Below are 14,963 nucleotides of genomic sequence, written 5' to 3' on the forward strand. Positions count from 1 at the left end.
ACCGGGCTGGACCCCCGTTACGGATATTCGGTCTTTACGTTACTCGCTTTTCCTATTTTTTTTCTTGAAACTCTGTGCTTTTGATGTTTTCTTTCTTGGTCAGCGCTTATAGTGTTAAACCGGGTAACAATCTGCGCTCCCCGGAGAAATAACAGACAGCTTATGGATCGTGATGCAGAGAATGCGCCAGATCTCCATAAATTAACCACGTTCCCCAAAACTAGCAGATTCGTAAAAAAAAAACTAAAAAAAAAACTAAAAAAAAAACAAAACACAGGACCTGCCGACAGATCGGCCCCATTCGGCCCCCCGTCTGGTCGCCCCTTTCTCCTGCTTTAAAGACTCAAACCTTAATCAGTTGTTGGTCTCGTCTTAGATTCAGGAGCCGTATGTCTATCCCATGCATGTTTAAATCCCCTCATTGTAGTAGCATCTACCACTTCTGATGGGAGGCCGTTCCACTTATCTACCACACGCTCAGCAAAGTAAAACGTCCAAGCCTCTGACCCCTCGCGCTAACAATAATAAACCCCTATAACGTTAAGGAGGCCAAGAATGATAGGTGTCGCTGACATTTATTACCACTCAGCTCCCGACCCACAGCTAAAAGACTACAATATCCCCACTCATGCGGCTCGTGTTATTATTTCAGGCTGCCTGCGTTTACTGGGAGTTGCATTCCGCAGTCGGTTACCTGTCCTTTCATAATGAGCAGTCGCTTCACACCAGTCGGTTCTCCATTACTCCCAGCATCCTTAACCCGCTATCCCACACTCACCCTGCCCCCCGGGCCTGCACTCACCTTCTAGCTCAGCACCTGCCCTTACCCTTCCCCCTGCCGCACTCACCCCTTTCGCCGCCTCGTTGTCATGGCGCCTCCTCTCAGCCGGAAGTGAGCTTGGTCCATCTCTCGGCATTTCCGCTGACGTCACAGACCGGACTCCATTAGCGCTGCCGCTGAGGAAAGCTAAGCTGTGACAGCCCGGAGCCGAGCCGCGGCGGCCGGAAATCCCCCCTCCCTCCTCCTTTTCCCCGCTCCCCCTCACCTCCTTCCCAGGAGGGGGACTCACCGACACACCGCACCGCCTCTCCCCGCCGGCCACCAACCACGGCCGCTCTCGGCGAGGAAACTCTGGCCTCCGCTTCCTCCTCCTCCGACTCGGACACCGGCGGAGCATCCCCTCCCCCGCGGAAGAAACTCCGAGCCTCGGTGGCGGAGGAGGCGGCAGGAGAACCCGGGGCTTCAGCAGCGACGAACTCAGGCCTTCCGGCGGCGGTACCGAGTCATAGCGGGAGTGTGTGTAGCAACAGCGGGACTAACATGCAGGCCAACGGGGCAGCGGCAGCAGGGGGCCCGGGCGGGCAGGAGCCGGCGGCGGGGAGCTGTCTGACAGCCCAGAACGGGGAGGCCTCGGCCGTGGACGTGTCTCATTCTAACGGGCTCTTGAGTGTCAACAGCAGCAACGGACTGCCCGGGGCCTCGGCCTCCTCCGCCGAGCAGCAGGCCCTCAAGAAAAAGAAGAGGCTGAGCCAGGCCGACGAGGACGTGATCCGCCTCATAGGGCAGCACCTGCACGGCCTGGGCCTCAAGTGAGTGTCCGCAGGGGGAGCCCGGTGAAGTGCGCGGCGGCCAGTGCTATAAACCGAGCTGGCTCTTTACAGCGAGTCCCGGGGCCCTATATAGAGAGATCCTCGTACAGTGCGGCTGGTGCTATACACGGAGCTGTCAGTTTACAGCGAGCCTCTATATAGCGAGAGCCCTAAATATAGTGCATTGTAGCTGTACATAGAGCTGATTGTTTACATCTAGGCCTGGGCCTCCGCCTCCTGTCTGTATATAGAGAGCCCTATATATTACATCAAAGCCAGGCCTCGATTTACTGTGTTTATATAGAGAGAGTCCTGTATAGTGCAAGGCTGCTGGTGCTATCCACGGAGCTGTTTACCTCAAGGCCCAAGCTCCATATACCGATCGTATATAGAGAGCGAGCCCTGTACAGTGGCAGAGAGCTGTTTGTTTACATCAAGGCCTTAACCCCCCCTTACTGCTCCTATACAGAGAGGATCCCGTGTGGCTGCTATACAGAGAGCTGTGTTTGTATATAATTCTTTATGGGTCTGGGGGTCTGTATACAGACTGTACGCAGAGTCTTGTACACAACATCAATGGGGATCTGTTTTCATGACTGCCTACTGTTTGTATATAGAGGTAATCCTTTGCTGGGTTGCTATACAGAGATCTGTTTACATGATGCCCCGGACCTCCTCCACTTTATTGTCAAATATGTGTGTGTATATATATATATATATATATATATATATGTGTGTGTGTGTATATAATATATATATGGACCTGCTTGTATACAGATATCAGTATACGGACAGCCTTTTGTGTGCTTTTTCTGTTCCGCCCGCTGCTGGTATAGACAGCTGTCTGTATGTGTCAAAGTCTTGGCCTGCTTATAGTGTCTCTATTTCGAGAGAGTCGTGTGCGATGGAGTGCTGTATACAGAGGTGTCTGTATAATAACGCGCGGGGGCTCCTCATACTTGTTTTGGGGATAATCCTGTATTGTTCTGGTTAAGGGCAGCAAATAGATTGCTGGCGGTGTGCAACAGACTGTCAGGTTATTTCGTATACATGTTCTCATGTCTAAATCTTGGGGTTCAAATATCTTGATACGGTGAGTGTGTGCCCGCTCGGTGAGTGTGTGCCCGCGCCCACTCGTATGTTACAAACTAGGCCTTAAGTGAAAGCATTCATAAGCGCTGCATAAATTGTTGGCGCTATAAAAATAAAAGATAATAATAATGGGCAATGCTATATGCAGCTGTAATCTCTATAATATCTATATATTTCATATTGTGTGAGCTTTATGTATTCTAATCACATACATAGGCATGTTCTGCTGCGTGTTCCTGGCATGTCGCTGTGCCCTGTTCTAGAAACATACAATCTGCGGGAGGATCGGCCCCCGTCTAGTCGCCCGTTTCTCCCGCTGTAAATACCCAAACCGTAAGCAGCCGTTGGTCTCGTCTAAGATTCAGGAGCCGTATTTACTGTATCTGCATCTACCACCTCTGCTGGGCTGCTGCTCCACTTATCTACCACCCTCTCAGTAAAGTAAAACTTCCTTCCGTTACACCTTAGCCTCGCGTTCCGTGAGAGGAATCTGAAGGGTATGTAGCTGTTTGATGCGGAAGCCTTCGTCATGTAACGCGGGGCTTGTGATAACAACGGACCGTATGGTGTATGGATGGAGGGGATGGAGGGTGGTGTGGGGGGTCTCGCGCTGCGCGGTGTGGGGGGTCTCGCTCTGCATGGGTTCGCTGTGTTGTGAACAGTTTGTATTTATGGATTTGATTGTTTATGGAAGTTTGTTTACTAAACCCAAGCCCGAGTTAATGATATAATTATATATGTATACGCTATATAGATCTATGCTGTGCCTCCACCAAAGGGTGTGCGATGACCCAGCGCGTGTAACCACGTTGTGTAAGCGCTAAATATTTGTGTTTATAAAACGTGACCTGCGTTTCCTGTCAGTATACCGACCGGCACAAGCTGTGCTGCGATTGTCACGTTGTTGCCTGTATTGTGTATACATTAACGGTAACAATGTATGTGTTGTGTGCCGTGTTCTGTGATCCGCGCAGAAGGTTCTCTTTGATAAAATAACTTGTTGCAGGCTTTCTGAGCGCGTCATGCGCGTTGTCACCCCCAGTGATGTGTAGCGGGTGGTATTTGTGTTATTGTCGTCGTGCGGTGGGGGGGGTGTTTGTAATGTTTTGGGTTTTCTGGGGGGGGGGAGTTGGGGGAGTAGGTAAGCAGCGTCTTTTCAGCTGCCTGTCCCCCTATGGATGTAGGGGGCAGCACAATGTTTACATCTAGTAGCGGATGGAGGAAGAGGAGGGGAAGAGGAGGCCGTCCGCAGCCCTGGCGACACTGGAGAGGGAGGAGGGCTGTTTGCTGCCTGTTGGGGGAGGTGCGGCATTAAAGGAATACGTGAAACCTAAATGCTTTCTAACTGGGCTCGGGGTTTATAGGTCCTGCTCTGACATAATCGGGGTCATCGTTACCCTGTTTTCAGACCAGTCTTATTCACAATGAGTGACACGGGGTCTTGAGTTCCTTGTTGGTGATGAAAGTGTTAACCGGTCCCTGCCGGCTGAGCACATACTGTGATGTAAGCCGTCTTATGTGTAAAAGCGACTTATGATGTCAGAATCAAATTCGCTCCTCTGATGCCTGTCTGCACCTCTATGAGATAAGCAGGTCATCTGATTACCAAAGCAAGGCACTTTAACCCTTAATTGGCAAGATGTTTAACCCTTTCTTTACTCTGTTGCTAAAAAGCACGTGTGCAGTCCCCCACACATTACATACAGTAAAATATATAGCTGGCACAGGACCCCCCGCAGCATGGCCACATTATCCCCTAAATATTTCTATAATATACCATTTTACTTTTACCAAGAGGCTATTAGGTAGTTGTAGGGGTTAATACAGCGGGGGGGGGGGGATTTAAACATTCATGGGACAGGCATATGGCTCCTGAGTCTAAGACGAGACCAACAACTGATTAAGGTTCGAGTCTTTACAGCAGGAGAAATAGGTGACTAGACGGGGGCCGGATGGGGCCGATCTGCCGGCAGAGTCTAGGTTTTTCCAATATGAACAAAAAATAACTTCTGCTAAACTAGGTTTCCTCTGTCTATATATATATATATATATATGACAGCCATGTAGCGGTCGCTGTCGGTCCCCCCCCGTTACCCTGCGGGTGTCTCCGGCAGGAACACTTCGTTGGGTCGAGTGGACGTTGAGTGGACGGGTCGTGATAAGCGACACTTTTTGACGCTCTCTCTCTTTCTCTTGCAGCCAGACGGTGGATCTCCTCATGCAGGAGTCGGGGTGCCGCCTGGAGCATCCTTCTGCTACCAAGTTCCGCAATCATGTCATGGAGGGGGAGTGGGATAAGGTAAGCTGAGTACCAGGACCCGCGCTGTCCTTGTGGGCCGGCGACTGGCTTTCCACCGTTTAGCTAAACATCGCATTCTGTTTGATCCCTCGTTTTGTTCGCAGGCAGAGAACGATTTGAATGAACTCAAGTCCTTGGTGCACTCTCCTCACGCTGTTATGGTAAGATTTCTGGCTTGTTCCGTTGAGAAGCGATTAAACTCTCTCGTCTTACGTCTTCATTGTGTGTTCTTCTGGTTTCATGTCTTAATTTGGAGTTGTCTTCTCTGGGTTCTGACTTTATTTGCTTGGTTTAAAGCCATTCTCAGGACAAGCCGTTCTGTTTGTAGTAACGGCCGCCGGCCGCCGTGATGTTTTTCGCCGTACGATTTGCGTGTAGAGATGGGCAATTTTTTTACAGCTCTGGGTTTCCGGAGCAAATCTGCCATGAAGTGTAATTTCAGTTTGTTACTGTGTTTCGCTTCGTTTGAGGATGACTTTACCTTGAGATTTGAGCTTTTGGATGGTAACGCTGTTTGTGCCATAATAATAAAAATAAAAAAAAGCTATTGTACTACGTTCGGTGTGTGTGTGTGTGTGGGGGGGGGGGGGGGGTGTTTGTTTTTATGTGTTATCTGTAACAAAGTATACTTTTGGCCGTGGCCGGTTCCAAACTGTTTATATTATCCTTCAAATCGTGTGGCACAGCTTCTTCAGAGCTTTTAAACAAAGGTCAACAGGGTGCTGTGCCCTGTGCTGGTGCCCTGTGCTGGTGCCCTGTGCTGGTGCCCTGTGCTGGTGCCCTGTGCTGTACCCTGTGCGGTTCATTATTGTGGCTTTTCTGGACTGGGTGTGATTGCCGTATTCATGTAAAGATGTGATATAAGTTTATATGTATGATTTCTGCGTATTTAAAGAGACGTTTCTTTAGTGTAATGCGCTCTCCCTTCCCCTGATGCTTACGGGGCGATTCTAAGCCCGTAACCAAGACTACAATCGTTTTGTTTCTGGATTCCCCGTTTCTGGAGCAGATGCTCGCTGGTCGTAACGGAATTATTTTGTTTCAATGCTTTTTTTTTTTTTTTTTCTTTACGTTCCAAGCCGACAGGTATAGCGCTGTACAATATTAGATGATGTTAAATAGGGTTTTTAGTGTGTTTGGGGGGCATTTCCAGAGATTCAGAGCCCGCGTCTTCGTCTGCCTCTGCAGTGCCGGCTTCCGAATGATAAGAGCCGCTAAATTTCCCTCCGCGGCAGTCATCTTGAAACGGCAGCTGCTGACGGCACCGAAGGGGAATCTGCCGTCTTTAATGAGATGCTGATTTCTGAGCGGTGTGTTTCATATCCTCGCCATATAGCCTCGCCGGGTGCTGTCCGCTGCCTCGCTGTGCAGATTCCACAGGGTTTTTCAATACCTCGTGAAGCGTATATCTATGCATTTATATATATATATAATTTCAACACTTGTATCGAGTCTGCGTGTGTTTCCTGCTCTAAAGACCCGAATCAGTCATTGGTCTCGTCTCAGATTCAGGATATATATATATATATATATATATCCCATGTGTATTTAAATTCCCTCAATGTATTAGCCTCTACCACTTCTGCTGGGAGGCTGTTCTATACTTGTCTAACACCAACCCCCAGCCCCCCTGTTAAACAACTTCCTTGCGTTTATTGTATAAGGTTGCTTGGCTGTTTTGTGTACATTGTGTGTAAAATCTGCATCTGTTCGCACCGTGGGAATGCTAAAAAATAAATTTATTGGCCTGCTCCAGATAGCTGCCGGGAAGCCACAGGCCGTCGGGCCGCTATTGTAAGATTCTAGCTCCTGCCTGTGAGTCACGCTGGATATATTCGGATCTGTTTTTAGAGGCTGTAGCGGTGACACAATTGACTTCATTCCAGTTCAGCAGCTTTTTGTTTTTTTCCTCCCCGTCCCGTCATGCAATAAGGTTGTTTGTCTTTTGTGAAGTTCTGCCCGGTTTGGCAGTCGATTGTCAGGAGGGAATCAGCTGACTGCCTTTAACTAATGCCTGCCAGCCGATTGATTTGACACACAGCAGCTTCCTGTCCCGTGGGGGGGGGGTCACAGGAAGTGATGTAAAGCAAGCAGCTGTCGGCTGCAAAACATTAGGCTGGCGGCTTCTCTGGCTGCAGCCGACTCAGGCCGCCTATGGGCTCTAGCGGTCCCTGGATAGACGGGGCTCTCTCAGCTAGAAAAGGCTGACGGCCGGCACGCTGCGGTCCTGGGCTTGTATATTGGCCAGTGAAAGGGAAGCGTTGTTACTCGCACAGTACCTGAATAAACACTGGATTGGGTTCCTTCCCAGGCGATTCTTTTTATGGCTGTGTTCTGGGATTGCATTTCTATATTTAGTCCTGATAATAACCTCTCTCATAACCAATTTGTAGAATATAATCGTTTGTTGTTGGAGAATAAAAACAGCCCCATCTTTATTTCAGCTTTCTGTAGTCTCTTTACCGGCGGCGCAGTCTATATATTCTGTATTAACAGTCACCTTACCTGACCTTTAACGGAGGAGATCTCTCCTGAGGCTTTCCAAGGTTTTATGAACCTGGTGTTTCTATGTATCCATCACGCGCGTTCTTGGTTTACTTCCCCAGTGTTTCGTTATCGCACTCCTCTGTGATGTCTCCGGAGACGCCGTTTTATTCTGTTTTTGGTTAATTTTGATTTTATTTGGTAAGGCTTCGTGGTTCGCTAACTCCGCTCTTTCTATCGACAGGGCTGTCGTCCTGCCGCAGGGGTTTCTGCGAGTGAGAATTCTGCTGCGTCTTGTCCCACTGCTGATGTCATACGGGTGAGTAGAGCGCAACTTCCGGCGCGGTATCCGGCTGTGCGACCGGCCGCCCACAGCTCTCTTCACAGGCTGTAGTAAAGCATGTTATTTATGAATATTAAATATGTCGGAGTTGGTGTGTATGTGCCCGTCGTGTGAGAGTGTAATTTTATGTATGTATTGTATGCGGTTGCCGCTGTAGTTTTCGCTTCTCGTTATTTTTTTGCTATGGTTATGAACTTGCGCTTCTGTGTAGGAGTCCGTCAAGACATCTTTCCAGAACCAAATAACTATATATTATCACGTATAGATATATATAGATGCCCAAACAACCTGACAAACCTGTGCATGGGTAGTATCACTGTATCGGAGTTTACAAACTGAACATATTGCACAAATAGTGCGAAATGTGGCCTTTTTAGCCCCCAAGCAACCTGAACGTTGGAGTGTATGACGTGACATATATTCATGAATTACAATGTGTGTGTGTGTGTGGGGACAAAATGGAAAAAAGAATGCTACCACAAGGTTAACAGGCTGATACCCTGGGGTGTCTAGTTTTTAAACCTCTATGGTTTGGTGGATGGCAAATTGAACAGACCAGCTTCAAAGATGTCCCAAATAGGGCACAGGGGCAGACTGAGAAGATTTGAATAAAACCGAAAGCCCTTCTTGAATAAAACAATATATAATTTGCGCTGGTACACTAAATGAGAAATTTATAGCGAAACACAAACACCACAAAAATGTTTAAACAGCTATTGTTACGAACGGTACAGAAAACAGCTCTGTCCTTGTGGGGTTAAACTTAAATTGGGATTAGCGAAGACAATGGGCCATTGGAACACAGGAGTGATGGGAGTGATAAAGGGCCATTGGAACCCAGGAGTGATGGGAGTGATAAAGGGCCATTGGAACACAGGAGTGATGGCAGTGATAAAGGGTTTCTGTGCGCCTCTTTGCTCATTGTTTTGGCATTGTGTTCTTTGACAGAGAATGAAATTCCTGCTGCTGCAGCAGAAGTACCTGGAATATTTGGAGGACGGCAAAGTTCTGGAAGCTCTTCAAGTCTTACGATGTGAGCTGACGCCACTAAAATATAACACGGAGAGGATTCACGTCCTCAGCGGGTAAGGGTTCTTTCTGACACCGTTGTGTCTCCTTGTACCTAATATGTTCTATGACTGCTTGTCTTGAGAAGAAGACTGTGCTGTTTTAGTATATGTTCTGCTTGTCTGGCTCCTCCGACCCTGAATCTTCTACAAACTTCTTCATTACTAAATTGTCTGCCTTTATGAAAAGAAATGGAGGGTTTTGTTTCATTTGGTTACGAAATCTTCTTTGTTACAGCACAGTAGCGTTTGTGTAAGCAGGGGAATGGGATTAATCGGACGGTTGGATGTCGAATGCTTCGTTTATGGATTTAACAGTTGTCTTAAAAAAAAAAAATAATATTCTTTTTCCAATCTCTTGGAAGCCTTAATGGTGACTCCATGTCAAACCCTGTTTTGTGAATATTACTAGAAATAACCCGCTCTTCTCTTGTCTTCGTCTAGATATTTAATGTGCAGCCATGCAGAAGATCTCCGTGCAAAGGCAGAGTGGGAAGGGAAAGGAACGGCTTCGCGGTCCAAACTTCTGGATAAACTCCAGAGTGAGTGTCCATGGGTAGTGCGAGTATCCCAGGTCCTCGCTGTGGCTTTGCTTGATCATCAGATAATTCCATCACCTGCATTGAAATCTTTGCAAATGCACTTCCTGAGCGTAAAATAAAATGTTGATGAGCTGCATCAGGCAAGTTAGAAGTGTGGTCAATAAGCTTATTTATAACCCGACCCCCTTGCTTTCTTTGAAGCGTACCTGCCGCCGTCGGTCATGCTGCCTCCGAGACGTCTGCAAACCCTGCTCCGCCAAGCGGTGGAGCTGCAGCGAGACCGCTGCCTCTACCACAACACAAAGCTCGACAACAGCTTGGATTCCGTGTCCCTGCTGATGGATCATGTCTGTAGCAGGTGTGTTGTGACTTGAAGGAGTTCAGTACTCGTGGGGTTAACCCAGAAAAGGTAGTTGCTCTCCTCAAATGCGGGTAATTTTTCTGACTGGGTGGCTGAACAAATATTTGTCATAGCAGACGACTGGCGTCTAAAGGGGAAGTCCCATGGGGGAAAAAATTTCTCCTTGAGCATAACCACCCAGCGCTGTATAAATTAATGTAGGTGTTGGCAGAAACCTTTATCTGCAGACGCCATTGTTGTCGGTCGTGTGATATTTTGGGTCGCTTTTCTTGTTCAAACACCACACTGAGTTGACGCTTTATGGCAATGCCAATGAAGTCTGTCCCTTAGACTTCCATTAGTCAGTGTGAGGCTGGTTGAATGAGACCGAGTCATTCCATTGTTCCCCAATTTAAAAAAAAAAACAAAAAAAAAAAAAAACAAACATAATTTTAATCTGATCCTAGTGTGACTTTTTGTTTTCTTTCTATTAAAGGAAACAGTTTCCATGTTTCACACAGCAGGTCCTCACAGAGCACTGCAATGAAGTTTGGTTCTGTAAATTCTCAAACGACGGCACTAAACTGGCGACCGGATCAAAAGACACGACTGTTATAATATGGCAGGTTGATCCAGTAAGTACAGACCTCCAGCCTTTCTGAATCTTGCTCCGTGCCCTCAGACATCATCCAACGCGGTTCGCGGTGATATAGACTGAACATCTAGCGGTGAGGAAGACGCGCTCTCCTGCAGATTAACCATTTTCTGTTAAATGTACATATGATATAAGGGTATAAGGAGCGATATTCCTTTACTAAGCTGGCTGAGAAGCCATTGACCGAAGCGGATGTTCTGCATTAACCGCCTTTGCATGGCGCTGTATAAATTATTATAGGTATTGGCAGAAACCTGGTCGTATCTGATTTTGTTTCACTAAACTCCCTTTATCTGCATACCTGGAGGCCGCCATTGCTGTCGGTCATGTGATATTTTGGGTCGCTTTTTTTTTTGCTCAAACACCACGCTTTGCACCGGTGAAATAGTTCAACATTAGGCAGGTAATTTTGAAAGTTTTGGTTAGTAGTTAGAGGTTTAGCTGTGATTATCTATTGAGTTGCTGGTTATTGCTCTTCTACAATTTGGTTTCATTAAATTTGGATGCTGCGTCATCCCGACGCTCCGATTGCCGTGTTATGTACACGGTTCGCGCCGATCGCCTCTTTAAGTGTATTGCCATGCAAATTTCTTATATATGACACACATTCAGCGCATCTTATCGCTATATGCCGTGTCCTAGCCACTCATAAGATAGCAAAGCTCTTTCGGGGAGCTATTTAATCTGCTTTTTGAGTTCCTCCCTTATTGTTTATTTCCTAAGACGTGTTTGTCTGGCTCGGCCGGTTGTGACATACTTCTTACATAGTGACGTAGTAAATAAGGTTGAAAAAAGACCTAAGCTCATCCCTTCTACCTAACCTTCCTACCCTTGATCCAAAAGAAGGAAAAAACAAACCCTAATTAAGCTCGAATTCTGCCGTCGGGGAAAAAATGACTCCAAAAGGCAATCGGATTTCTCCTTGGATCAAAAAGCTCTAAAATATTAATCTTATTCTATTTATGGCCCTGGATGTCCTGCCTTTCTAACAAAATATCCAGACCCCTTTTGAAGGCATCTAATGTATTTCATAACCACCTCTCTTGGCAGTGAATTCTGTACCTTTACTGCCCTCGCTGTAAAGAATCCTCTCCTTTTGTCGTCTATGAAACCTGCGCTCTTCCAGTCTCAGAGGGCGACCTCTTGTTCTTTGTATATTTCTGTTCAGGGTTATATCGGCCCTCCGTATATTTATATAATGTTATCCTATCCCCTCTGAGACGCCGTTTTTATTCTCTTCATAACTGATATCTCCCAATCCCCTTATTGATGTCGTATTCCCCCTTTGCACTTTTTCTTGTCTTGTAAGGATATATCAATGCGATTGTTCTGCAGGCTTATTTTCCCAGGTGAGGGCACATGATTTGCGTATTTTTGTATTTTCTTTCCTTTGGTAAGAAGTATTGAGCCTGTTGGTGGCGGAGCGGGGATGTTGCCGGGTATTTGCCGCTATCGGCGAGTGTGAGATACTTGTTTCAGTATATGGGGAGCTTTGTTTCTAGTACTAATGGAATATCTTATAGAACTAGTAACAAATAACATTATTCTACAGGTTAGATGCCGCTGCTGAAAAATAACCTGTGTTTAGTAACAGCCTCTAATGGGAACTATGTATGGAAAGCAAAACTTTCATTGGGATATTTATTTTTTCATTTTATTTTATATTTTTTTATTATTTTGTTGTGATTTTTTTTTATTTTTTATTTATTTATTTATTTTTATTTTACCAGCCTCTAAAATACTAAGTTCTAGATTATCTTTGCCACGGGGAATAGTTATTTAGTCTCAAAGGTAATTAAAGCTTGCACCATTATTGAAAAAAATTCTAAGCCATAGTAAAATATTATATTTTGGGGTATTCTACAAAAGCTTTGCCCCAAACATTACAAACTAACAGGTGTTTTGTTCTGTTTTCTGTTCAGGAAACGCACCAGCTTAAGTTACTGAAGACGTTAGAGGGTCACGCTTACGGGGTCTCTTATCTTGCCTGGAGCCCGGACGATAATTACCTTGTTGCTTGTGGTCCGGATGACTGCTCCGAGCTCTGGCTGTGGAATGTACAGGTGAGAACCGTCGCCGGTCCGGATGAAGCCAAAGTATGCAAGGATCACGTTTTCAAAGCTGGAGGGGGGGGGTTGTGCTTGCATCACTTTTAAGAATGTCTTGTCTGTTTAATTGCTCGCCGCGGCACGTTAATGTCTGTATAATTTAAATGGAGAAGAGCGTTTGTCGCGAAACCGGTTTAAGGCGGTGCGCTAATTGCTTCTTTTTACTTAGACTGGCGAATTGCGGACGAAAATGAGCCAATCCCATGAAGACAGCCTAACGAGCGTGGCGTGGAATCCGGACGGCAAGCGTTTTGTAACCGGAGGGCAGCGGGGGCAGTTCTACCAATGTGTATGTTAACCCTTTCCATTGGCGCGTTTCTACACCCAAGTATCTCGACATCTACGGCTGGCTGTTCTAATGTTACCCCATACTAAGACAGGAATACACAAACCATTGTTCTTAGACCACTTCTGTTTTCCCCTCGATGCAGGATTTAGATGGTAATCTGCTCGACTCGTGGGAAGGCGTTCGAGTCCAATGCCTGTGGTGCTTAAGCGATGGCAAAACCGTTCTCGCTTCAGACACTCACCAGCGTATCCGGGGCTATAACTTTGAGGACCTCACAGACAGAAACATGTAAGTCAACTATCTGGAGTTTTAATATTTTGGCTGCATTCTCTCAGGAGGATATAGTAAGGAGACAAGGAGTGGGTATTATAAAACTGAAAGTGTGGAACGCTGGGGTCTTTCTCTTGCCGCTATGCACTTAGATAACGTAGCCGCCGGTGCGTTCCGTATGCATTTTCTGTTTCCCACCTCAATTACGGACATGGTTAATTTCTCTGTTTTTCAGAGTGCAAGAAGACCACCCTATCATGTCATTCACAATATCACGAAACGGGAGACTAGCTTTGTTAAATGTAGCAACTCAGGTAAAAATCCTTCTCTATCAGATATATCTGATAAATCGGAGCGGCGCGTTTCACTAACGTGTGGTTTTTTGTTTTTTCTTGTCAGGGTGTTCATTTATGGGACTTGCAAGACAGAGTTTTAGTGAGAAAATACCAAGGCGTGACACAAGGCTTCTACACAATACACTCGTGCTTTGGAGGCCATAATGAAGACTTCATCGCTAGCGGCAGTGAAGGTAACGGCTTTAGTCTGTAGTCCCTGAGATGTGTAGTATGTACGGTGTACTTTTTCCCTACTCCAGGAACCAAGAGCCCCCGAGACATCCGCCACTTTTTGCACAGCTTGGGCATCGCAATGAAATGTTAACTTCTTTCTTGCAGTGATACATTGCGTTTCTGGTGCGTCTGTGGCCCTGGATGGCAGTGCATGACGATGTGCCCGTTACGAATGTTCTGCTCCTTCTGTAATACGTTTTTTTTTTTTTTTTCTTTTGCAGACCACAAAGTGTATGTCTGGCACAAGCGCAGCGAGTTGCCCATAGCGGAGCTCACAGGACACACGCGCACAGTGAACTGCGTGAGTTGGAACCCCCAGATCCCTTCTCTGATGGCCAGCGCTTCGGACGATGGTACAGTTAGAATATGGGGACCGGCACCTTACGTAGACAACCAGGAGTGTGAAGGTAACGGTGCAAAGATTTCATTTCATTCTCTAGAGTAAAGTCACAAAGTTATTTCCTATGTTACAAGCTGCGTGACCTTATGGAGACATACATGCATACATACATACGTGTATATGTGTGTGTATATGTATATATATAGCCCTCTTTACCTTTTTAAAAACCAATAAAATGTATAAATATATATATTGCACCCATATATCCCCAAACCTATTTTATGTAGCTTACAAATATTTTAATTTTTTTAAACAAATTGCCATATCAAATATCACAATTGCGTTTTTTGTTTCCTTTTTTTTTCTCCTCGCTCTCTCTCCTCCCTCTCTCGCTCTTTCTCTCCTCCCCTCCCCCCTCTTGTGCTCTCTCGCTCTCCTCCCTCTCTCGCTCTCCTCCCTCTCTCTCCTCGCTTCCCCTCCTCTCCCAAATTGTTCTTTCACTTCTGTTCTAGAGGAATGCAGTAGCATGGATAGTTGATGGTGAATGTGGAGCAGACGACTTCTCTAACTTAAAATTAGTCGTATTTTTAAATGGCTTGGGATTGGTGCAAACAAACAAGATTGATAGCCAGACGGACGTTCGTCGCGAAGATAAAAAAAAAAAAAACACAAAAAACACACACAAAAAAAAACAAAAGAAACAAACAAAAAAAAAAAGTCTGACGCCCTTCCTGGGCCGAGCATCTGCCACCCGGCTTCATAGTACTTAGCTCTGATGAAGCACATCATTAGAGTGTCGTCGGACACAGTGTTCCCCCCCATCGGTTGTGAAGAACTGTGCTATGTTCAGGCTATCCATCGAACTCCGTATCTTTTTCCCTTCTGCCTTTTTGTGTGGCAGGCGACCATCCTTGTTGCTCTTCTGTGTAATGACGTTTAAATGCTTGTTTGGAAAAAAAAAAACTATTTAACAGT

At 46.1% G+C, this 14,963-nt stretch overlaps 1 protein-coding gene across 1 annotated transcript; it reads left to right on the forward strand.

The window, feature by feature from the left end:
- The first annotated feature begins 927 nt into the window (after positions 1–927).
- WDR26 (WD repeat domain 26) lies at positions 928–14,666 on the forward strand. Its single transcript, XM_053459007.1, has 15 exons — positions 928–1,590; positions 4,882–4,981; positions 5,086–5,142; positions 7,710–7,784; positions 8,757–8,893; positions 9,320–9,417; positions 9,619–9,775; positions 10,254–10,392; positions 12,335–12,475; positions 12,690–12,809; positions 12,952–13,097; positions 13,315–13,393; positions 13,479–13,608; positions 13,870–14,055; positions 14,501–14,666. Exons 1-15 carry the CDS (start codon positions 1,322–1,324, stop codon positions 14,524–14,526), a joined length of 1,860 nt encoding a protein of 619 aa, XP_053314982.1. The 5' UTR covers positions 928–1,321; the 3' UTR covers positions 14,527–14,666.
- The last annotated feature ends 297 nt before the right edge of the window (positions 14,667–14,963 follow it).

This window comes from Spea bombifrons, chromosome 3 (genome assembly GCF_027358695.1).
Source record: "Spea bombifrons isolate aSpeBom1 chromosome 3, aSpeBom1.2.pri, whole genome shotgun sequence".
NCBI classification, from domain to species: domain Eukaryota; kingdom Metazoa; phylum Chordata; class Amphibia; order Anura; family Pelobatidae; genus Spea; species Spea bombifrons.